General features: G+C 34.5%; 1 protein-coding gene across 1 annotated transcript in view; it reads left to right on the forward strand.

Moving 5' to 3' along the window:
• ZNF804A (zinc finger protein 804A) overlaps positions 1-5522 on the forward strand; it is a 359306-nt gene extending 353784 nt beyond the window's left edge. The window contains exon 4 of the mRNA XM_054477594.2: positions 1810-5522. Coding sequence (XP_054333569.1) covers positions 1810-5056 — 3247 coding nt within the window. The 3' untranslated portion in view covers positions 5057-5522. The remainder of the gene's footprint in view (positions 1-1809) is intronic.
• Positions 5523-26483: the final 20961 nt, after the last annotated feature.

Below are 26483 nucleotides of genomic sequence, written 5' to 3' on the forward strand. Positions count from 1 at the left end.
AAACTTTATGTTATTATTTAAGCTATCTTAGTTGAAAGCTACCCCATTTCTTGGTGATACTCAAACATTTGATTGAGGAAGACAGCAAGGCAGTATCTTATGACCCTTTTAACAAAAAGAGTTTTAGAGATACTTTTTAAAATGAAAATTTGGAGAACTTCTATTTAAAATTATGTTTAAGATTCTTTTTCTAAAAAAGGATAAGAATTTCGCTTGAGAAGCAGACCAACATTAGTGTGCTGTGAATAAACTCTAACTGGGCTGTTAGAGGTTCACAACTTTTAAACTTTGATCTGCTTCTAACAGTGAGCAGCTATTAGGTGTGAACAGTGTTGTAATTCAGACTTTACAACTCAAGCCAGGGCAAAGTTATTAAAAGAAGACTTTTTAAAAGTAGTCTTTGTTTCTCCAATAAATAAAGCCTCTCTTATTATTGTCTATATCAAAATTATTTCATTCCAAATCTACTTTTTGCTGAATAATGTTATGGGATACATTGACATATCGAAACATTGTTAGGGATGCCAAATTTGTAAAAACCAAAATAAAATGTATATGTATTTAGAATCCTACATGCAACTGTTAAAAACAGATGTTACTGCTGTTCAGTTACACCAATCAGATATGTTTACTTTTTGTGGTAATGAATAAAAAATTACACAAATTTTAACTATAGAGAATCATGGAACCTATGTAACTTAACACTCTATAAATAGCATTTGCAAATATAAATTATGATATATTAAGTGAACTAGAGCTAATAATGATATACACAAAAAGCAATACTGTTTATTTAAATTATTATCCTCAGTATAAAGCACATATTTTACATTATATGTACACACAGTCACACATACATGATTTTCCCATTAATTTTGTTCTTCAAAAGATGGGAAAAGAAAGTCATTATGTTACTTAGCAGATAAAACGATGAAGCAATACATTGTGTTAGTGGTTAGATAAAGAAAATGTCCAACTAAAATTTCTTGTCTACTAATAATATTTAAAACACTGAATTTTTAGAATAGCAGGAATTTTCTTCACACACATTTCTGTTAAGGATAAGGTTTAGGGTTTCTCATATTTATGCATTTGTCAGTATAGTTCTTTTCATCAGAACTCACTACAGTGTACTGTAATTCCAAATAAGTTATATTTTAAGTGAATTGTCTTTTATCCTGCATTTACTGCATGTTATGATATAATGTATAACTTCAGGATAATTTTAAATATTGAGACTAACAATTTCAAAAGAGTCAAAGCTCTCATAAAGCTAGTACTATCTCTTAGTTACCTTTGCCCATACCAGTTGGGCTATAGTAGACTCTTGGTGAATGCTGGGTAAATTGAATTGTTCAACTGAATTCCCAGATTTTCTGCAGTCATGATTAAGGGTTTTGTTTAGAACTTTCATCATATTTACCGTATAGCATCAATGATATTAAGTATTTGTGAATCAAAAGTAATTTTACTTTAGACAACACAACACTTCAAAATATCACGGAGGAGGCCATGAAGGTAGAAAATTTTGGTCAGATAGCACTGGTTAAGAGCATATCCTCAACATTGCTCTTAACATCTATAAAAGCAACTTCAGGACAACATTTCCAAGTTATTCCAAACAGTAACCAACAAATAAATGATATTGTGGCACCATGGAAAGTACTTACACCATATGAAGGCAATTCTGTCACAAAGATTTAAAAAGTTGAAACAATATTATAATGACTTTTTAAAGATGAAAATTTTTGACTATTTTTTTTTCTCAAAAGTGTGCTATTTAACACATGCTTCTGTTTCTTTCTCTAGTGCTCCTGGAAGTGGCCCCATGTTCAAATCAACAACTGTTACTGTGAGAGAAAACTGTAATGAAATTTCCCAACGAGTTGTTGTGGATTCAGTTAATAACCAGCAAGATTTCAAATATACTTTGATTCATAGTGAAGAGAATACTAAAGATGCTACCACTGTTGCTGAAGATCCAGAAAGTGCAAATAATTATACAGCAAAAAATAACCAAGTTGGGGATCAAGCCCAGGGGATTCACAGACACAAAATAGGCTTTTCTTTTGCATTTCCAAAGAAAGCGTCCGTGAAGCTAGAGTCCTCAGCTGCAGCCTTCTCTGAATACAGTGATGATGCCTCAGTGGGAAAAGGATTTAGCAGAAAAAGTAGATTTGTCCCCAGTGCTTGTCATCTTCAACTATCTTCACCAACAGATGTGCTTTTGAGTTCTGAGGAGAAAACTAACTCTTTTCATCCACCAGAGGCAATGTGCACAGACAAAGAAATTGTTCAAACTCAAGAGATAAAAGAAGTCTCTAGTGAAAAAGATGCATTATTATTACCTTCATTTTGCAAGCTCCAACTTCAGTTATCTTCTGATGCAGATAATTGTCAAAATTCAGTCCCATTAGCAGACCAAATACCACTGGAGAGTGTTGTTATTAATGAAGACATACCTGTTAGTGGTAATAGTTCTGAGTTGTTAGGAAATAAATCCACATTTCTTAACATGTCTAATGATTGCATATCTGTGCAAGCTACCACAGAGGAAAATGTTAAGCATAACGAGGCATCCACAACTGAGGTTGAAAATAAAAATGGTCCCGAGACATTGGCCCCTTCAAATACTGAAGAGGTTAACATAACTGTACATAAGAAAACAAATTTCTGCAAAAGACAATGTGAGCCATTTGTACCTGTCCTTAACAAACACAGATCCACAGTTCTTCAGTGGCCATCAGAAATGCTGGTTTATACAACTACTAAACCATCAATTTCCTATAGCTGTAATCCTCTATGTTTTGACTTCAAGTCTACTAAAGTAAATAATAATCTAGATAAAAATAAGCCAGACTTAAAAGATCTTTGTTCTCAGCAGAAGCAGGAAGACATTTGCATGGGACCACTTTCAGATTGCAAGGATGTATCTACAGAAGGACTCACTGATTATGAAATTGGAAGTAGCAAAAATAAATGCACCCAAGTCACTCCTCTTTTGGCTGATGATATTCTCACCAGTAGTTGTGATTCTGGAAAAAATGAGAGCATGGGTCAGAGGTATAAAAACATTTCCTGTAAGATCAGAGAAACAGAAAAGTATAATTTTACTAAAAGTCAAATAAAACAGGACACTCTAGATGAAAAATACAACAAAATAAGGTTGAAAGAGACTCATGAATACTGGTTCCATAAAAGTAGAAGAAAGAAAAAAAGAAAAAAGTTATGTCAGCATCATCATATGGAGAAAACCAAAGAATCAGAAACTCGCTGCAAAATGGAAGCAGAGAATAGTTACACTGAAAATGCTGGGAAATATCTATTGGAACCAATTTCAGAAAAGCAGTATTTAGCTGCAGAGCAATTATTAGACTCACATCAGTTACTTGATAAAAGGCCCAAATCAGAATCCATATCCTTAAGTGACAATGAAGAAATGTGTAAAACATGGAATACTGAATACAACACTTATGATACTATCAGTTCTAAAAACCACCGTAAAAAGAACACAATACTTTTAAATGGACAATCAAATCCAACAATGATACATTCTGGGAAACATAATTTAACATATTCTAGAACTTACTGTTGTTGGAAAACCAAAATGTCAAGCTGTAGTCAGGATCACAGAAGCTTAGTTCTTCAAAATGATATGAAACGCATAAGTCAGAATCAGGCTGTTAAAAGAGGTTACAATTCTGTCATGAATGAATCAGAAAGATTCTATCGAAAACGTAGACAACATTCACATTCTTATTCTTCAGATGAAAGTTTAAATCGACAGAATCATTTACCAGAAGAATTTTTGAGGCCACCAAGTAGTTCAGTTGCTCCCTGTAAGCCTAAAAAGAAACGGAGGCGAAAAAGAGGCAGATTCCACCCCGGATTTGAAACTTTAGAACTCAAAGAAAATACAGATTATCCCATGAAAGGCAATTCTTCCTTAAATCCTCTGGATAGGTTAATAAGTGAAGACAAAAAAGAGAAAATGAAGCCGCAAGAAGTTGCAAAAATCGAAAGGCACTCAGAACAAACAAACCAGTTAAGAAACAAACTGTTTTTCCACCCTAACAATCTCCTTCCTTCTGAAACCAATGGTGAAACTGAGCATTTAGAAATGGAGACCACTTCTGGTGAATTATCAGATGTTTCCAATGATCCCACCACATCTGTCTATGTAGCTAGTGCCCCAACAAAAGAAGCAATGGACAATACCCTGCTTGAACACAAAGAAAGAAGTGAGAATATAAATCTTAATGAAAAGCAAATTCCTTTTCAGGTGCCTAATATTGAAAGGAACTTTAGACAGTCACAGCCTAAATCCTATCTTTGCCATTATGAACTGGCTGAGGCCCTTCCACAAGGAAAGATGAATGAGACACCAACTGAATGGCTGCGTTATAATTCAGGAATCCTTAACACACAACCACCATTACCATTCAAAGAAGCACATGTCAGTGGTCATACTTTTGTAACAGCTGAGCAAATCCTGGCTCCATTAGCTTTACCAGAGCAAGCATTATTGATCCCACTAGAAAACCATGACAAATTCAAAAATGTACCATGTGAGGTCTACCAGCACATTCTGCAGCCAAACATGCTGGCCAACAAGGTTAAATTTACCTTTCCTCCAGCTGCCCTCCCACCCCCTAGCACACCTCTGCAGCCTTTGCCTTTGCAGCAGTCCTTATGTTCTACCTCTGTAACCACTATCCATCACACTGTTTTGCAGCAGCATGCTGCAGCTGCTGCAGCTGCAGCTGCAGCCGCCGCAGCTGCAGGAACCTTTAAAGTGCTTCAGCCACACCAACAGTTTCTTTCCCAAATCCCAGCTCTCACCAGAACCTCATTACCTCAGCTCTCAGTAGGACCAGTAGGACCGAGGCTTTGTCCTGGGAACCAGCCAGCTTTTGTTGCTCCTCCTCAGATGCCAATCATTCCAGCTTCCGTTCTTCATCCTAGCCATCTGGCTTTCCCATCTTTACCCCATGCACTCTTTCCTTCACTGCTTTCCCCACACCCTACTGTCATCCCTTTGCAACCTCTCTTCTAGCCATCACCATAATGGGAAAAAAATACCCTTGTGAAAACTATTGCTATATGCGTTAAGTGTTCATCTATGTGGGTACATGGCTATTTAACTGGTGGAAATAAACTGGCCGATATATGGCCTCATTGGTTTGAAATCATTTACTGTAAGTGTAATGATGCAAATAAATCCCTAAGTTTCTGATATATAATATTATTAAAGCACTGAATAGTTTGAAAATCAATACAATATATGCTGTATATTAAAATGATGTCTTAAGAGTATGTATAATGTACATAAAATATATTTATAGTACTCTAATTTATGTTGTAAAGTATGCTCCCTTGGTTTTTCTTAATCTTTGTGTATTTGCACCTATTTAACGTTTAGACAAAGCTGATGGCACTATGTTTTGTACCATGTTCCTTGAAACTGTAAATTCAGTGAAAAATATCTCTTGCAATAAATTTTTGTTAACTATTTAAGTAAATCAAACTTTTGTTTTTAGTTGATTTTCCCTGTTTTAGGAATGTGTAGTAACAATAGGTGTTGGATTTATATCACTTTACTCATACACAGGAATCTCTGAATCTCCAAGGCCCATCAAAATATCCTTGGAGCTCTATCAATACTTCAGCTATGATACTATCTTTTAGAATAGTGTAACAGAGAGTCGATTTGTTTTTCTGTTTTTCCAATGTTACTTATACTCAAAGTTTACTATATTTTCTAAACAATTGGCCCCCTCTTTAGACAATAATCCATGGAAATTCATGTTAAAGTAATTTTAGTATTTGGGTGGGTAATAACTCAAAAATATGCAAAGTATGTAGTATTCTTTCTGGAACTCTAGAACAGGACTAATAGACAAGCAATGGTAAATAACCAATATAAGTGCTTATAATGTTTAAATTCCCAAATTTATTGTGTTTATTTTTAATTATTGTAGGAAATACGTGGAAATATTGGCATGAATTAAAGAATAGGTTTAACTTTAATGAACCACTGCCTGTTATATAACATCTTGGGATGAATGGCATAAACACAATCTGTATAAGGATGTTACTCTTAATTGAGAATCTGGAAGTGGGATGGAGAGTAAATAAATAGCCCTTCTACCTGCAAATCTTTCTAGTAGTTATGCTTGTATTATATTTTTAAATCGCTCAGGAACAATTAGAAAGTCCACATCACTCTTCCAGATTCTGCTTTATTTTATTTATTTATTTTTTTTTTAGAAAGAGTCTGCTCTGTTGCCCAGGTTGGAGTGCAGTGGCGTGATCTTGGCTCACTGCAACCTCTGCCTCCCGGGTTCAAGCAATTCTCCTGCCTCACCCTCACAAGTAGCTGGGATTACAGGTGCATGCCATCACTCCTGGCTAATTTTTGCATTTTTAGTAGAGACGGGGTTTTTCCATGTTGGTCAGGCTGGTCTCAAACTCCTGACCTCAAGTGATCTACCTGCCTCGGCTTCCCAAAGTGCTGGGATTACAGGCTCTGCTTTATTTTTAATGACCTCTGCATTACTGCTCACTCAAGTGCTTTTATGTGTACTTAAGAATATAATGAGTCAATAGAGAACTAGGAAATAGCAGGCTTTCCCCAAGAATATTTCTTATACCTGTCCCAGTCCATACCATTGGCAAGACAAAATATACATCCCTTTTAAAGTGGGTTGTCCTCACCATTTGCAATGAGAGCAGATTATAGTAGCCTGGCAATAAATCCAGGGTTTCAGAGCCCAGTTGAGTCACCTTAAATGGAAAGCAAGTTTTAAATGATGCTGTACTGAGGAAATATTTTATATGGCTAGCATAGGAACTGGATTACCCTAAATAATTAGGGACCTAAAAGTATTTTCCCATATAAAAATAATCAATATTTAATTATATCTTATGTAAGAAAAATAAGAAAGAAAATCTAGGCCATTTACTTTCATGATATTTGGCATAATAATCACTGGTTTATTTGAATGTTCACCTGAAAAATGCTTGTGAAAGACTGAGTATACCATTTAATGATTGACTAATAAGTAGATAAAAATAATAAGGAAGCAATTCCATGTCAAATGCTGTAAGATAATATGTTCAAAAAACAGGAACTAAAATTGGAAAAGATGATTTTTTCCCCAGGCAAAATATTTGAAACTATCTTTGAAGATAAAATAGATGGAGATATCTACTGGGGAATGCTGACCCAGTTTGTTTTTAATCTGTCAAAGCAGAATTGTTGTTTTTGATGTTAAAAAATCAAACCAAGTGTTTGACTTTAAAACATGCATATTTTCCTCTTCTTTGTATCTTCTATCATCTTGGTTGTTCACTTCTTACCTCTTGTTTTAATCCTACAATTGCTTTGTTTCCTGATCTTTTTTAACGTTATTGCAGACATCATTTGTGTATTATGTGCCTCCTTTTCTTTCACCATGTTATCATTCATGTTTTTCAAATTCTGTTTCTCTCTTATTTATTTGTTAAATGATATGGTTAGGTATGGTTAACTTTTTAGTTGTAGGAGAATGTACCTGATTGCTAGATATATGACAGGAATTTCTAGAAACTTTGAGGAGAAAAGTTCTCAATTAAGATTAATTAAAACTCAGCTTTACAGATAAAATAATTGGTTCTCATGGATAGCAGGTCTGGACAAGAAACTTGAACCTAGTTAATCACTGTCAAAGTCAGTCTGATTATAAAAAATTCTTCTAGTTTTCTGATACATTGCTAAGATATTGCTTACATGGTCTGGGCATCTGTTATGTGTCAAGGACTCAAAATGAATGGATGGTGAGACACACATATTCATCTATTCTGACAACATCAACTCCAGAATCAAGGACATCAGGCCAATAGGCTGAAGAACAACAATGAGCAGAGCAACCAGACAGGTAAGTCAGAGAGCTGTCATTAGGCAGTGAGGCTGTCAGAGGACCAGCAGGCAAGCCCATATTAATGGCAGCAAGAGTCAAGCCATTAGGGCAGTCATACTCTGGAAGTAGTTTTCAATGCTGGCTGATGGTGTGCTATAAGTTGTATCCTGAAGAAAAAATTTCAGTCCTTTCCCAGCATAAATTGTTGTACATCCTATATACTTTGGAAATTTAAATGATTCTAACACTATCTCTTACCCACCATCTCTAGTCTGCTAGTTACAGGCGTTGTCATACCATTTGTTATTGTAAGGATGAATGATTTGGAAAATAGAATGAAACCTGAATGTAGAAAGTAACTGTAGCCAATTAACAAAGGTTTTTACATTGGGTAATAGGAAGGAAAGTCATCCACAACTTCAACCACTATGCATGTGTCAATTATACATTTTCTCCAAGTTTTTTTTATAAGTCAAAGTCCTATATCAAACTGTCCACAGGACATCTTAACCTGGGTATCTTCCAAGTATTTTGAACTCAGAACTCAAATCCATCATCTTACTTTATACATACTACCAAAATCTGTTCTTGTCTGTGTTTCTAAACTTAGTGGATATCATTATAATAAAACCTGTTATTCAAGTTATAAGTTTATGCCCACATCAAAGCAATCAAGAACTATTTGGCTCTATTTCCTTAAATTTTTTTCAATTCCATTTCTCCTGCTTGTAGTTATTGTCCATATGCTGAATTGCTGTTTTAAATCAATGTCTCCATCCTCCCAGTCTCCCTTTTCTGCAATTCATCTTCTAACACTGCACTCACCAGGGCTACATTTTTAAAATGTAGTCTTATTATGACATGTCTGTACTTTAAAACTTATTCAGAGTTTTCAATTATTCTCCAGATAAACACCAAAGTCCTTAGTATGTCTTGGAAAATCTGTGCTGAAGTAGGTTGCAGCCTCTCAGGATCATTCCTTCCAGCTCTCCTCTGGGCCAACCATTCTAATGTACTGATCTAAATCTCCCTTGAGCTTGTGTAAGCATGTTTTGCTGTCCTACAATGCCTTACTCTCTCTATATTTCTTCACTTGGATAACCACTAAAGAGCCAAAATTCAAGGTGTCGATTTCTTTTAGGAATTCTCTCCCAGGTTCCCCCTCTCCCCTAATGAGATGGCTTCTTGTCTTCTCTCTTCCTGTAACATGCAGAGCACAAATTTTGTCATAGAGTATTCTCTGTGTCGAATATATTGCCTTGTTTGTCAAAATCACTAGACTGAGAGCTCCTTGAGTCTCTGTAGAATGTAACACATAGTAAACATTTAACAAAATTTTGTTAAGTGAAGAATAAAATGAATTGAAAAAATGTAATTAAAATCTATGAAGAGTGTACTAGGGTTCCAGAATTGTTACCTGTTTTTACTCCAAATAAGTCCTAAATCCTTCTAAATAAAAAGATAATTTTTCAAAACAAAATAGGGTTTCAAAATGTTAAATGTATAGAACTCTTTTTTTAATGGAATTGTAGATCACTTAAAATAGAACTCCACTACCAAAAATCAAAGCACAACTTTAACCCTTTCTTCTGGCCCAGGAGGAAGGCTCAAACTTTACTGTATTGATCTTGATCTCATTGTATTTATTTACCTACCTACTTAACTATCTGTTTATTATTTATCTAATCTATCCTGCATCTATCATCTTTCTATCATTTTATTAATACTTGCTACCAAACATAACATATTATTATGTATCAGACACTAAACTAGTTTTCAGGGCCAGAGATATTAATAGAACATACTTGCTATTCAGATATTTGAGTCTAGTATGGAAAGCAGACATGCAAAATCTTTATTTAGCCATCCAAAGTTTGAGATTTCACTATTCATCAATTAAAATAGATTGAATTTATATTTAGCATTGCATTACGGCACTGTCCTGTGTTCTTCATTCCTCATTTTTTTATCTACTTTTTTTTTCTCTACTTATTTGTCTGCTAAGCTACTGTCACTTATGTGTCCTTGGGAGAGAATGTTGCCCCTGGGAAGTTTTCCAATAAGCTGTTTACCTTCTCTCACAAATAAAATTGGATAAAGGATTGAGACTTATTTATATCATGAGTTGATGCCCAAAGTCCTGCTTTAGAAGCAACAGTAGAAGGCTATGCAGTTAGTTCCAAAGTGCTGATTTTGGCTGAAATATAGGCCACCGTCTACCAGCCTTGTGGATTACATCCTTATCCCCCCATCCAAGATGGCAGGCATTGGTTCAGAGGAAGAGACCGCTTTTTGCTTTTTACACAAAGACATCATTGCCCACTAAGCCAAATGCCTACAGCAAGATACTTTTACTTATTGATACAAGCATTTTGTAGACTAGCATCTGCCCTGAGCTTTCAACCTTTAAGAATGTGAGCTCTGGAATCTACTTGAGCCTGGAAGTTCCTGGTAGAAAACTAAAAGTGTAACCAGCTTTCTTCTTATTTAATATCCTAAACTGTTGTTTTTAAATAATCTCTTTTATTTTCTCCTTTAATCTCCTAAACTGTTATTTTTATCAGCTTAACAATAACCCACAACATTTGGACAAACTTCTTATTTTTAAATGACCTCATTATTTTTATTGATTGTATCTTTTTGTGCTAATTATTATTTTGAATATATGTGTTTACACATTTAACTAATATTAAAAATATTAGTTTTAAAAATTCTGGTTTTAGGACAGGTGCGGGGGCTCACACCTCTAATCCCAGCACTTTGGGAAGCCGAGGCAGGCAGATCACTTGAGGTCAGGAGTTTGAGATTAGCCTGGCTAACATGGTGAAAGCCCCTCTCTGCTAAAAATACAAAAATTAGCTGGGCATGGTGGCAGGCACCTATAACACGAGCTACTTGGCAGGCTGAGACAGAAAAATCACCTGAACCCGGGAGGTGGAAGTTGCAATGAGTCAAAAAAAGCCAATGCACTCCAGGAACAGAGCAGGACTCTGTCTCAAAAAAAAGAAAAAAAATCTGGTTTCAATTGCTGCATTTTAATTTTTTACAAGTTACTTCCTAACATTTTTCATGTGGTGATTTTCTTTACTTTTATTATCTTCACGGTATTTAGAATATTTTATTATGTACTTTAGATTTTTAAAAAATAGATCTCATTACATTTCAATTGAACTAAGCATACTTTGTTTAGTATTGTTACCTTTTGTATCTAGACTGTATTGATTAAGACTATTTTAATTATTTCATTTAATATTAATTTTATTTCTTTTTTCAACATGTTTATTGATGGTATAGGCATAAAACATACATTCTTTGGGAAGGGCCCACATATTAAGTAAAGGAGTTTTGATGACAGGCCTCACATTAAACCTTTAGTTTTTTCCAAAAAGGTTCTATTGTCTCTAATTCCATAACCAACAACTCTACCCAGACCTGAATTTTTATCGGACCTTACAAGAACTAAGATTCAGTTAACTAGAAGCAAGACTTGAGTAATTGTGTAAAAGAATCATTTTCCTTTTGCTCCAGTAGCTTTGTGCAATTACTTAACCTCTAACTGGAAAACCATCTCATAGCCTAAGCTCCCTGGTTACTCTACTTAGTTCACATTCCCCTTGAGAACAAGACTAGACCCTACGCTTCTTCCTAGCTCCTGTTGGCACTGTATTGTGCTCTGCAAAATGTAACTGCTGCCTGGGGTTTGCTCCTGTTGTGTTTTCTAATTGATCCAATGTCTTGTTAGTGCCTAAGCTTGCAACCCAGACACTGTGTCTTGATTATTCTAGTTGAACTTGTTGAAACCAGCTTCTGTAACCGAGTAAATTATGTTTGTTCTGGATGCTTATTGACTTACATTGCACATTATCCTCCTTTTGAATAATTCCCCTTATATTTCTTGACGGAGCTTACCTAAGTTACAACATTTTAAAGTCAAGGAGACTTTAGTTTTTAAAAATCCAACATTTAAGTTGCCTTAATATTGAAGCCCATGTTTTCTATGCATCTCTGAAAATAGCTATGTTTCAAATTAATGCTTTGAGTTTTGACTAATCTGCTTACCACATTCAACTTGTTTTTTAATCTAATGATTTCGCAAGTGACTATTACTTCAACTTATGTCAGTTGGCAGAGAATCAATCTTCACATTAAAATGATAAGCCTCAAACAGATTATAGTTTTTATTAAATGGCTTTCATTCCCAAAACAGTTGTACTGAAAGAAAACAATGATAGAAATATTAGTAAGTTTTGAGATGTGAAATCTTTTATTTTCTACCCTGCATTACAACTTTTAAGACCATGACCTTTGTGAGCCCATACAATTTCTTAGGTAGTGTGAAGCATAATGTAATATTTTAAATACATTTTACACATTAGCAATTATAATTGCATTTTATAGTACCTAAGGATTAATTATGTGCTTGCCAATCCTCTGTGCTAATATATAACACTGTCTTGACACTATCTTTTAAAATTTCTAAACAAATATAATATAACATTATTATTCCATATAGAAAAGCTTTGCCTAAACATGTTAGCATAGAAAAGACTCTACAGCAATGCATCTGTGTATAAATAAATGTAGTACTGTTAGAGGTAGCTATTACAGCTCGTTGTGGTTATACTGTCAATTTGTTGGAGGTTCTGTCTATGTTAAGAACTGGTTTATCCATTTTGACTAAAATGAGACTTTACCAACAATGAAGTTTAAAAGCTGGCTATAGATACAGAGTTTTAGATAGAGTACAAAAACAAAACCTTCTGTATGAAAAATAATTCATTATAGCACTTCAGCAAACAAATCTAAAATTAAATTACATGTGAGACCTGAACTTAATGACAGAAAGTGGATTAAAAAAAAAAATCTCAAAATCTGTTACATGAAAGCTGCTTTGCAGTACTGAATGCTTTCTCTCTTCCTTCCCAGGAACCAGTGCCCGTTGTACTACATGATAGTAACCGCCTGCAACTTCTGAACATTCTCCCCTTGGCAAGGCTACTCTTCCTTTACAGTCACAGTCAAGAGGTTGAATAAAGCAGGTCACAGTGTTCCTATATCACGTTGTCCCATAGTGCCTTTGGAAAGGAACAAGTATGTGGCTTTCTTAATTAATGGACTGGGATATTTTGAGGTAGGTGAAGGAATTACAAAGTGGGAATATAAACGTTAAATGAGGCACTGAGTATGACTTTACCTGGTTAAACAAAAACAAAACCAAAAAAACCCTCATTCACATGGAGGTAATGTTTTTGTTCCTAACCTGGCTCACTTGCTCTCAGGTATGCTGCATTCCTTTCAAAACGACTTCAAGTCTTCATCCTATTTTGAGAGATGTAAACTTTTACTGCTGCTTCAGCAAATAACAAATTTTCCAAAGTCCAAATCATTCAGTTAGGACTAGCACACAGGGAGGGACCTGGCAGTCTACCCTCTACTGGTCATTATCACTTCTATTTTCACAAAAGTCCAGAGCTAGAGGCATTGGATTCCATGTCTGCAGGAAGTCTGGGATGAGTTTCGTCTCTCTAACCATACTTTATGGAACAAACATACACACAGCACACACATGCACACCTCCCAAGGGCTGCCTGATTGTTGCTGCATGGAATTCCTGGACATTTTCTCCTTAATGAGATGCTAGCCTCTGTCTCTCTGCAGTCACAGTCAGGAAGTGGAGTGGAATATACGCTCAGGTACATTATAATATAAGATGGGGAAAAAGATTCCCAACTACTGGAAAATTGTAAGACACCTTCATTTTCTATGTCATCAATAAATCTAGTGTTTCCCTAGGTCTTCCAGAATAAGGGAGACAAACATAGTTATACCAGGAAAATTACATGATAACTATTCTAGTAAATTATTGAATAAGTAATTCTTTAGCCAAGGTCACTTGTCCTCAGTTTTGATCAGTGCTCAGGAGAAGGAGAAAAACTATGCCTAATGATATAACCATGCTATATCCCTGCTGGCTATAACCATGCTATTGTCATATTTGAGGTTCCTCTTCAATTAAATGCCTTTATAGGCTAACTCGTCTATTATGATCATTTATGTCTAATATGTTCCAGTCACTCTCCTAGGCTCTGGAGAGTAAACAGTGAATAGAAATAAAGTCTATCAACAAGGAAATCAGAGTCTAAAGGGGGAAGTTGAAAAACAAATAGCCAATTTCATAAGATGGCTGAGTAATATAATAAATTTAATAAACATAATATGTTGAGAAAGCATAGAATAAAAGGAGAAATTCTGATAAATGAGGGAAGAGAAAAGCAGCACAAAAGCCAGAGAACTCATTAAGGAATTTATGTGTAAGATGGTAGTCACTAATAGTTTTTAAATAGCAAGGTAAATAACCCTCATTGAGAGTATCAGATTAGAATTATCAGTAGGATTCTATAAGAAAGAGTGGATTAGTATGTGTGTGTTCATTGGTGGGTGTTGAGGAGACCAGAAAAATAAAGGAAGTTTCAAGTTCTAGCTAGCAAATAAAAATCATATTAATTGGATAATCAAAAAGTTAGATAATCTGTAAGTCTTGTAGGGGTTTATGTTATAGGAGAAGTTTTGGAAGAGGGCAAAAGAGGATTTACAAATGAAATATAAGTTTCTGGCCTGCATAATTAGGTTGATATGGTTATTCATAAATAATAAAAGGAGAGAAGATAGGAGTGAAAGACAGTAAGCAAAAGTTGGAGAATGGAAGATAAGGTCTTCAAATACTGTAATTTTGTAAGATACGTCCTTTGGGGGAAACTGGGCCAAAGGTACATGGGATATCTTCATATTATTTCTTGCAACTGCATGTGAATCTACTATAATCTCAAAAAAAAGACAATTAAAAGAGAAATTTGAGGTACCTAGAATATATCTAAGTAGGGCAGTCTTATAAATAGTTCAAGCTGTAGTAGAAACTCTCTTAACTGAAACAATAAAAACATGTTTGTTGTCTATCACTTGCTTAAAGTGATGAAGTACACATTAAGGCACATATGCACACAGGCACAGTATAAGCATCGTGTACTAACTCACATTATCTTGTTGTATTTTAAATTTACCAACATTGTGCTATAGATCCAAGGTCTTTGCTTTGAATTTATTCAAAGTTATTAGTCACCTTTTCTGATATAATCCTTTGAAGTTATTGGTCATCTTTTTCTACATAATCCATACTCAAAATAAATCATCTATGGACTTCTAAGTTTTCTTATTTAAAATGTACTGAGGACTTAAATACATTTCTGAACAAATTAAAATTGTGTTTTTAAATTATTTATTTTTCTCCCATCTTATATAGCTATACTCACACCACAGTTAAAATAATTTAGTTAGCAACCACCGTAATTTAGAATTTCTAAAGCATGCTAAGGAATAAACTGTATCTGCTTATATTCACATTTCGTCATTTCACTTAACACTGAATTAAATTATTTAATTATAGTAACAAATGAAACATGAACAAAGTGATCTGAGAACAAACAAATCTGAATTTTGGTAAGCAAATTATCAACAGTAGTGATGGTAAGTGTAATGGTGTCCTATAGCATATACTAACAGCTACTCATTATGCTTTGAGAATCAGTTTTAAAGGGAATTTGGAATTCAATTACTCTGAAAAGATACAAATGCAGATCATTTAAAAATAATCTATTATACAGGTATAAAGTTAAAAGGCACATATATACACATACACATATACTAAGGAAATGTATTTTGGAATCATCACCCTATTCATTTTAATTAAAATATTATAAGATTTGAGATTACCCTCTGAAAAAATGTAAAGACTACAGAGAGAAGTGGATCCTGGAAATAGCAACCAGCATTTAAGCTTGGGAAGAAGAGGAAACAACTACAGAGGACACAGGAAGTATCCATAGAGCTTGAATATAAACTAGAAAATTATAGCACCATGAAAATAGTAGCAAGAGACAGTTTGAAGAAAAAGGGCATGTTTAAGAGTTGTCAATAGCTTTAAGTGTTTAAGTAAATGAGAAGCATGCATTCTTCGTTTCATGACCTAAGCCATTGCTGAGTCTGATATGGTAGTTTTCATAGAATGGTTAGCCTAGAAGCCATATTGCATTGACTTTAAAAGAGAATTGTGGGCAAGAAAATATATGCAAAGCTTTTTAGAATACCTACAAAGGGGTAGAAAGAAATAGAACTATGGTTATAAACACTACAAAAATAGGTTTAGATTTTATAATGATGTCCAAGTCTACTGCATGTATATGAAGATTTGACTAGGTATAAGATCATGTTTATCAATTAATTTATGTGCAACTTAGATGTTAATATAGAGCTTGAATGTATGTTTAGAATATCCTCTGGACTTAAATTCTGTAAAGCAGTTCCAAGTTGTTCACTGATGTTATTCATGTAAATTTTTTTGAAATTTCCTGGTAAAACAAATATAACTTATTGATTATTTTTCTTTAATATCATTATTCATGTTTCCTTTTAGGATACAGTTGAATGTGAGGAAACCAAATTATATAAGGAAACCTGGATAAGACTAATACTATACAATATGAAAAATGACTGTAGGTATTTATATGTTCAAAAATATTAGTTGAATAATAGTGGAAATAGGCATAAGGAAATCTGAGACATTTTTAAAGGCTTAATATTTTAACTTTATATGGGACATTTGTTTTATATAATTCACATGTACATAAATATTAATGTGTTGAATATATTTTACTTAATATCATACTTTGAGAATCAAATGGTCCGTATTCCTTATTATTTAGCACACTTTCAATAGAGATAACTTATTCAATTAAAATCAGTCATAAAGTCAACACTTTTTCCATTTTCAAGTTAATATTATGTGCCCTATTTCATTTAATAATATAATTTTTCCCTTTACTATTTAATTGATAAATCAAAATATTAAGGCAAATTCTGTGGCAAGATCAATTTTATGTATTATTTTTTAGAAAACAAAAAAGCTTTCTTTGTTCTCCTATGTCCTTGTTGCTGTTTTGATTTTTTTCTTTTAGTGAACTATATCTTAAGACATTTTTATAATTTGTAATCATTCCTAATGGTTTTTGGCCATTAAAAATAATATTAATTTTAAATAAGTTGGATTGGATGTGGCATGCACCCAAGCAGTTCGAACTTGTTAATTCCTTGTGGAATGGTTTCATCATTCCTAGACTGGAAGTTTTCTATTCTTTTCTTATTCACAAAGGTACTATAAGAAAATAAAGGCAAATTCCTGTTCAGACTAGGAGGGAAGCTATAAGACTCTTTCATTTAAGAATTAATAAAGTTATTTTAGTTAGTTGCTGCTAATACAAAGGTATTTCGTTAAGAATTCTGCTTCTATGTCAATCAGCCCAATGAGTCAAAATTTAGCAAAATATCCAACTAGATAAGTTAATTCTCAAGATCCACAGGTGGATCAAGTCTCTAAGCACTGCCTCTGAAAATGTACTCTTTTCCTTGGAAATACTGTGTTTTTTGGACACTTCAGAGTGGCTCATCTCAGTGACCTCTACTTACCTGAGATACACCTATTGCAGCAAATGCAGGAAAGCTAGGAAACTCATAAGAGGTTTTCAAATATGGGTTAGATAATCTAGCATTTTAGGATCTGTCATGTACCTCCAACTAAAATATATCTATACCAAGAATAACATGAAAATATTCTTCAGAGCTGCTCTTTTAGTAGAAAAGTACAGTTCAGAAGCCTAGAAGTTGAACTAGATTTCCTAAACCCTGCAGGAGGGAAAAAGACATACATTTCTCCCACAACTTATGTTAAATATTTAGGAGCACAGTTTTTAGAAGGAGGCAGCTCTAGAACTGAGCTTCACCACTGCAATGGACTGAAAGTTTGTGTCCCTCTAGAATTGTATGCTGAAACCCTGAGCCCCAGTGTGATGGTATTTGGAGATGAGACCTTTGGGAGGTAATTACTGTTAGATTATGTCATGAAAGTGGTGCCCTCATAATGGGATTAGGGTCCTTATAAGAAGAGGAAGAGTGAGAGATCTCTCTCCTTTTCCATGCCATATGAGGACACAGTGAGAAATCAACCATCTGCAAGCCCGAAAGAGAGCCCTTACCAGAACCTGACCATGCTGGCTCCCTGATTTTCACTTCCGGCCTTCACACTGTGAGAAAATACATTCCTGCTTTTAAGCCTCTCAGTCTATGGCATTGTGTTATGGCAGCCTAAGTAGACTAAGACACTTACTAGCTCAGGACTTAGACAAGTTAGTTAGTTAAACCTCTCTGAACCGCGGCTTCTCATAAGTAAAATGGAATAATAATACTTATCTCAGCGTTGTTGTAAGAATGAAATAAAATTCTGGCACACTACTGGTATATGGTAAGCACTAATGAAAAGGATTTAGCTATTCTTTTCATTTATCTTTCCCATTTGTCTTCGGATAGTTAACCAGAAGAGAATCTCAGACATGAATTTGTGTGTAAATGATTTATTAAAAAAGAACTTCCAGAAGAAAACTAAGAACATAGGGAAAACCAGGAAAGGAAAGGGAAGAAGTCAAGAAGAATATTATTTCCAGAAAATTCTGAAGGTAAATTCAGCCTGATTCCTCAGGAAAACACAGAAGTGTAAGCTCCATTTGAGTGTTGTCTTGATTAGAAGCATAGTGACCTTTCAATTCAAGCATCAATCTGTGATTGGCTAAAAGCAGCCATCAGGAAAAAAAACTCCCCACTGCTTTCAACTCTGCAAGTGCAGGCAAAGTGTCACCAGTATCCCAAGGGAAGTTCTGTGAAAAGACTTGCCAGTTCATGACCTTAGAAATAAAATTACAGGCCCTTAAGAAGAAAATAAAATAAAATAGAAGCTGGAGGAAGGGCACACACAAAGAGTAAAATTCCAGTGTCTGCTACAACTGCTTTATTTTCTACTATTCTTTTATAGTTTACCTTTCCTACCTCATTAGAATCATGTAGCACACTTTTGTTCTCAAATGATGTCGATTTGATGTTCTCTCCATCTTCAAAATTTCCAATAATTACAAGCAGGTCCCAAGAAATCATCTTTGTAAATTAGAAGGTATTAAGAGGCAATTCTCCATGTGGCTTTTACATTGCTGCATCCCTTATGAGTGAGGCACTGAATTCATTTTGTTTTAAATTGTTTTTCTCAAGAATGTTAGAATAGTGAACGCACTTGGAGGAGAGTGATAGTTTCTTCTCCTGAAGCAAAAGGTAGGCATGATTTATTATGCAAAAGAAGAGAAAATATCAGATGCCCTTAAATCAGCATTCCTCTGCTCTAAAGCAACTGACTGTGTGCAGGTGTCACCTAGGTCTGTCTGACATTACTCTGTCAGAACTGAGGATCAGAGAACCTGCACAAAAATGCTGATACCGCTATAAGTAATAAGTATTTCCCTTCATTGCTAATTTGTCTCATACTTCTATCAAATACAGAATATTGGCATGTTAACTTGTTAACTTTCAAGAAAGGTAAAAATCTCAGACCCTTTAAAATAATTTCACATAAAATTGTTTATATCACTCACTTATTGTTGGTTCATGTTATTCTTATTTTTAAATTTTAGCTACTTTCTCTAATATTCTTCAGTATCTTTTTCATGAATAAAGCACAAGGAAAAAATTAACCTTAAATATTTGAACCAAAAGTGTTTATATGTCTTAGAATACATAGTTTAATCCCAGCAGAAAAAAAATTGCAAAAATAATTATATCTGTTTAATGCATCTTTTTATTTAATTGCATGCAAATGTTTATGGACACAGACATAAGAACTACAAGGGTGTCAAGAAATGATGAGACCATAGCGAAGGTGTTCACCTATATGGAGAAATAAGACTGGATGTCTATTACTACATAGAAGAGTACACAAATGTACAAGAATAGGTTGTGATCCTCTTTCCTAATCTGTTGAAATGTATTGGAGATCCCTCATTTATAAAATGCCAACAAAGACAATTAGAACAGAGAGAGATGGACAGACACGCAGAGAAAACAGTTTATGAAAAATAGTGAAAAAGAGAACTAAAGCCTTGTAAATTATAATTCTCTCAATTGATGAACAAAGTTTAGATCTTTAAAAAGTTTTTTTATAGGCCACTTACCACAAACTAACATTTTTTTGTTATTCATTTAGTAGAACAGTTGATTATTCTTTTGTAGATACAGAGAAATAAACTAACCTGGGAGTGAACCAGGAGCATAATTTTTATACTGTCAATATTATACCAACTAGGAATACAATCGTTAACAAACCAATCTCCCTGTAATTCAGAGATTTCTCCCATCACTAGCGGGAAGCTGAATTAAATGATTTCTAATTGAATAAATGACCATATTTTACAAAGAATTACATTATTTTTTCTAAATTAGATCTCTGTCCACCACTATGCATCCTGGTTCTGGAACAATTAATAAAAAATATAATAATTTCTGAAATACTGGGCATCAGATGAACATATCTCAAATACATAAACTCTCAGCCCAAATCGTACTAAATGGGAAATGTTAGAAGCATTCCCATTAAGAACTGGAACAGGACAAGGGTGCCAACTTCCACTATTCATATTCAACATAGTACTGGAAGTCCTAGCCAAAGCAATCAGGCCAGAGAAACAAATAAAAGGCGTCCAAATAGGAAAAGCAGTCCAATTATCTCTCTTCATTGATGAGATTGTTCTATACCTAGAAAACCCTAAAGACTCCACTAAAAGGTTCCTGGAGCTAATAAACAACTTCAGTAAACATTCAGGACACAAAACCAATGTACAAAAATCAGTAGCATTCCTATACACCATAACATTCAAGCTGGGAGCCAAATCAAGAATATAATGCCATTTACAATACACACACACACACACACACACACACACACACACACACAGAGACACCCCTAGGAATACATATAACCAGGGAGGTGAAAGCTCTCTATGAAGAGAACTACAAAACATTGCTGAGAGAAATCATAGATGACGCAAACAAATAGAGAAGCATCCCATGCTCCTGGATTGGAAGAATCAATATCATTAACATGGCCATACTACGCAAAGCAATCAATCTACAGATTCAATGCTATTCCTATCAAACTACCAATGTCATTTTTCACAAAATTATACAAAACAATTGTAAAATTCACATAGAACCGAAAAAGAGCCTGAAGAGCCAAAGTAAATCTAAGCAAAAAGAACAAAGTCAGAGGTATCACATTACCCTGCTTCAAACTTTACTATATGGCTGCAGTAACCAGAACATCATGATACTAATACAAAAACAGACTCATAAACCTATGAAAGAGAAAAGAGAAATCAGAAATAAAGCCACGCATCTACAACCATCTGACTTATAACGAAGTTGACAAAAATAAACAATGGAGAAAAGACTACCTATTCTATAAATGGTGCTGGAATAGCTGGCTAGCTATATGAATCAGTGCCCATCAGTGGTCGAATGCATAAGAAAACTATGGTATGTGTACACCATGGACTACTATGCAGCCATAAGGCGGCACAAAATCATGCCCCTTACAGCAATGTAGATTCAACTGGAAGCTGTTATCCTAAGCGAATTAATGCAGGAACAGAAAACCAAATGCCACACGTTCTCACTTATAAGTGGGATCTAAGCACTGAGTGTACATGGACATAAAGATGAGCACAATAGACACTGGAGACTACTAGAGGAGCAAGTGAGAGAGGACAGCAAGGGCTGTAAAGCTACCTATTGGGTACTATGCTCACTACCTGGCTGACAAGATCATTTGTAAACCAAACCTCAGCGTCACACGATACATGCATGCAATAAACCTGCACATGAACTTTCTACATCTAAAATAAAAGTTAAAATGATATTTAATAAAAATAAATGATAATAATTTTTAAAATCTTTCTTGAGTTAAAATAATTGGCTCAAGTCTTTTAAAAGAGGACATATGTCCAGAATAGTAATCGGTATACAATACATGTTGCATTCTGGTACTCTCTTGACCCTAATGATAAGGGAACTTCAATGTTTTATACACTGATGGCCTTAGTAGGTATTAAGTGATTCTCTGTTGAAAATAACTTTATAAATAATAAGCTAGAAATATAGAATTAAAGGTGATTCTGTTCATTTGAAATATACGTTTTCCAAAATCCAAATTTATTAACTTTTACTTGAAGCAATTTCTTACCCTTAACAGTTTTTCTGGGGATAAAAATAGATTCTGACTGAATACAGAATAACAGCATTGATCATAATCGTTTAGAAAAAGAAACGTTTATAAGAAAAGTCATATAGCTTTTACTCTTTTTAGCTTCAGCCTCCTGATGCTCTTATAAAACTATAATGGATTTAATAATAGTGTTCTGACTTTGCTATAAATCTCTGGCAACCCCAACTGTGATACTGCAAGAAATAATATGATTGAAAATCAGGTACAACTGTGTGTCAACAAAAACACCATTGTTTCTCTGGAGGCAAAAATAGATAAAGAGATTAAAATAAAAAGCATTATGGACACATAATTCCACAATTCTCTGTGAATCCACAAAGCTATCTAGGAAGGGGCAAACAAGTATTTGTTATTAAGCTAGTTTTGAAACAAATTATAGCAATAAGAGTATATTTCACATAATGCCAAAGTATTGGATAAGATAGAAATTATGGACACTTCCTGGATGTCTACCCAATAGTTGTTTTTTTCCAAGGCACCACTCTTACCCATATAACTCCTGCTGTATGAGATAATAATCTTCCTCATTGTTTATATCTTCTGAAATTGAGTTTTTCATTTTGGGCAAAATTTAGTTTAAAGAAACCCTCTTTGATAGATCTGTATAATAAGGATAAGGACATATTGTACATAGTACACTGACATTAACTAAGGGTTAGAAATTTTATAAATTATGAATTATAATTTTATAATTTATAATTATGAATTTTATAATTATAAATTAGTATTATAACATTTATACTATGAGATATATTTTAATAAGCCATTTTATTAATGAGCAAACTGATGTTAAGGGGTTAAGTAATTTTTCTTTTTTTTTTTTGGTTACTTTGGCTCTGTTTATTATTTCTTATTTTTGTAAATTATTATTATTATACTTTAGGTTTTATGGTACATGTGCGCAATGTGCAGGTTAGTTACATAAGTATACATGTGCCATGCTGGTGCACTGCACCCACTAACTCGTCATCTAGTATTAGGTATATCTCCCAATGCTATCCCTCCCCCCTCCCCCCACCCCGCAACAGTCCCCGAAGTGTGATGTTCCCCTTCCTGTGTCCATGTGTTCTCATTGTTCAATTCCCACCTATGAGTGAGAATATGCAGTGTTTGGTTTTTTGTTCTTGCGATAGTTTACTGAGAATGATGATTTCCAATTTCATCCATGTCCCTACAAAGGACATGAACTCATCATTTTTTATGGCTGCATAGTATTCCATGGTGTATATGTGTCACATTTTCTTAATCCAGTCTATCATTGTTGGACATTTGGGTTGGTTCCAAGTCTTTGCTATTGTGAATAATGCCGCAATAAACATACGTGTGCATGTGTCTTTATAGCAGCATGATTTATAGTCCTTTGGGTATATACCCAGTAATGGGATGGCTGGGTCGAATGGAATTTCTAGTTCTAGATCCCTGAGGAATCGCCACACTGACTTCCACAAGGGTTGAACTAGTTTACAGTCCCACCAACAGTGTAAAAGTGTTCCTATTTCTCCACATCCTCTCCAGCACCTGTTGTTTCCTGACTTTTTAATGATTGCCATTCTAACTGGTGTGAGATGGTATCTCATTGTGGTTTTGATTTGCATTTCTCTGATGGCCAGTGATGGTGAGCATTTTTTCATGTGTTTTTTGGCTGCATAAATGTCTTCTTTTGAGAAGTGTCTGTTCATGTCCTTCGCCCACTTTTTGATGGGGTTGTTTGTTTTTTTCTTGTCAATTTGTTGGAGTTCATTGTAGATTCTGGATATTAGCCCTTTGTCAGATGAGTAGGTTGCGAAAATTTTCTCCCATTTTGTAGGTTACCTGTTCACTCTGATGGTAGTTTCTTTTGCTGTGCAGAAGCTCTTGAGTTTAATTAGATCCCATTTGTCAATTTTGGCTTTTGTTGCCATTGCTTTTGGTGTTTTAGACATGAAGTCCTTGCCCATGCCTATGTCCTGAATGGTAATGCCTAGGTTTTCTTCTAGGGTTTTTATGGTTTCAGGTCTAACATTTAAGTCTTTAGTCCATCTTGAATTGATTTTTGTATAAGGTGTAAGGAAGGGATCCAGTTTCAGCTTTCTCCATATGGCTAGCCAGTTTTCCCAGCACCATTTATTAAATAGGGAATCCTTTCCCCATTTCTTGTTTTTCTCAGGTTTGTCAAAGATCAGATAGTTGTAGATATGTGGTGTTATTTCTGAGGGCTCTGTTCTGTTCCATTGATCTATATCTCTGTTTTGGTACCAGTACCATGCTGTTTTGGTTACTGTAGCCTTGTAGTATAGTTTGAAGTCAGGTAGTGTGATGCCTCCAGCTTCGTTCTTTTGGCTTAGGATTGACTTGGCAATGCGGGCTCTTTTGATTTGGCAATACGGAATTTGGCAATACGGACTTGGCAAGTCTGTATTGACTTGGCAATATGGAACTTCAAAGTTTCATATGAACTTTGAAGTAGTTTTTTCCAATTCTGTGAAGAAAGTCATTGGTAGCTTGATGGGGATGGCATTGAATCTGTAAATTACCTTGGGAAGTATGGCCATTTTCACGATATTGATTCTTCCTACCCATGAACATGGAATGTTCTTCCATTTGTTTGTATCCTCTTTTATTTCCTTGAGCAGTGGTTTGTAGTTCTCCTTGAAGAGGTCCTTCACATCCCTTGTAAGTTGGATTCCTAGGTATTTTATTCTCTTTGAAGCAATTGTGAATGGGAGTTCACTCATGATTTGGCTCTCTGTTCGTCTGTAATTGGTGTATAAGAATGCTTGTGATTTTTGTACATTGATTTTGTATCCTGAGACTTTGCTGAAGTTGCTTATCAGCTTAAGGAGATTTTGGGCTGAGACAATGGGGTTTTCTAGATATACAATCATGTCGTCTGCAAACTGATGTTAAGGGGTTAAGTAATTTTTCTAAAATCACATGCTCAATGAGTACAAGAGTATGTGTGTGTGTGTTTATTTAGCTGTAGTATATACATATAATGGAGTCCTACTCAGTGTTTAAAAAATAAAGCTACCAAGCCATAAAAATTACAGCAAGAAACTTAAATGCGTATTGCTATGTGAGTAAGCCAGTATGAAAAGGATACTGTATGATTCTAATTATATATGACATTCTATAAAAGACAAAACTGTAGAGAAAGTAAAAAGATCAGTGGTTGTCAGTGGTTCAGGGGAGGGAGCTGACATGAATAGATGAATTATAAGGGATTTTTTAGAAAAGTGAAATGTTTAGATACTATAATGGTATAGATGCTATAGATACTGTAATGGATACATGGCATTATGCATTTGTAAAAACCCATAGAATTATAAAAGACAAAGAGTGAACTTTAATGTAATCTTTGGACTTTAGTTAATGATAATGCATCAATATTTGTTCCCTAATTTTAACAAGTATACTATATTAGTGCAAAAGGTTAATAATAGGAAAAATTGTGCACTAGGAAAAGGGTGTATATAGAAACCCTTTGTAGGACATACTTATGATCAATTTATCTGTAAGTAAAAGGTCTGTGTATTCTCTTTTGCATATTGATGTCCAATTGTTCCAGACCCATTTTCAATATAAAGACAATTCGTCTTATATGGATTGCTGAAAATTCTCTGTCAAAGATCAGCTGATTGTATTTGCATGGATCTATTCCTGAGCTCTCTATTCTGTTTGGTTAATTTCTTTGTTTATTCTTTCACCAATACTACACTGACTTGACTACTGTAGTTTTGTAGTAATTCTTAAAGTCAGGTATTGTTAATTCTTAATTTTTCTCTTCTTCAGTATTGTGCTTCTTATTTGGAGTCTTTTGCTTTCCACGTAAACTTTAGAATCAATTCATCAATATCCATAAACTAGCTTGCTGGGAGTTTGGAATTGGATTGAATCTATAGATCCAGGTGGGAAAACTGACATCTTGACAACATTTGGGTTTTCCTATCCATGAACATTTCTCCATTTATTCATATCATCTTTGGTTCTTCCAGTAGGGTTTTGTAAATTCCTCTCATGGATCTTCTATGCAGCTTGTTGGATTTAAACATAAATATTTCATTTTTACTGTGCCAGTGTAAGTGATTGTTACGGACTGATTTATCTACTCTCAAATTCACAGGTTGAAGACCTATTTGGCTGTATTTGAATATATAGCTTTTATGTAGGTAATTAAGGTTACCTGAGGTTATAACGGTGAAGCCCTAATCCAGTAGGACCTATGTCCTTGTAAAAAGAGGAAGAGGCCAGGCACCATGACTCATTCCTGTAATCCCAGCATTTTGGTAGGCTGAGGCAGGCAGATTGCTTGAGCTCAGAAGTCTGGAACCAGCCTGGACAGCATGGTGAAATCCTGTCTACTAATAAAAAGTAAATGAATAGTTTTTTAAAAAATAAAA

Source organism: Pongo pygmaeus, chromosome 11 (genome assembly GCF_028885625.2).
Source record: "Pongo pygmaeus isolate AG05252 chromosome 11, NHGRI_mPonPyg2-v2.0_pri, whole genome shotgun sequence".
Lineage (NCBI taxonomy): Eukaryota > Metazoa > Chordata > Mammalia > Primates > Hominidae > Pongo > Pongo pygmaeus.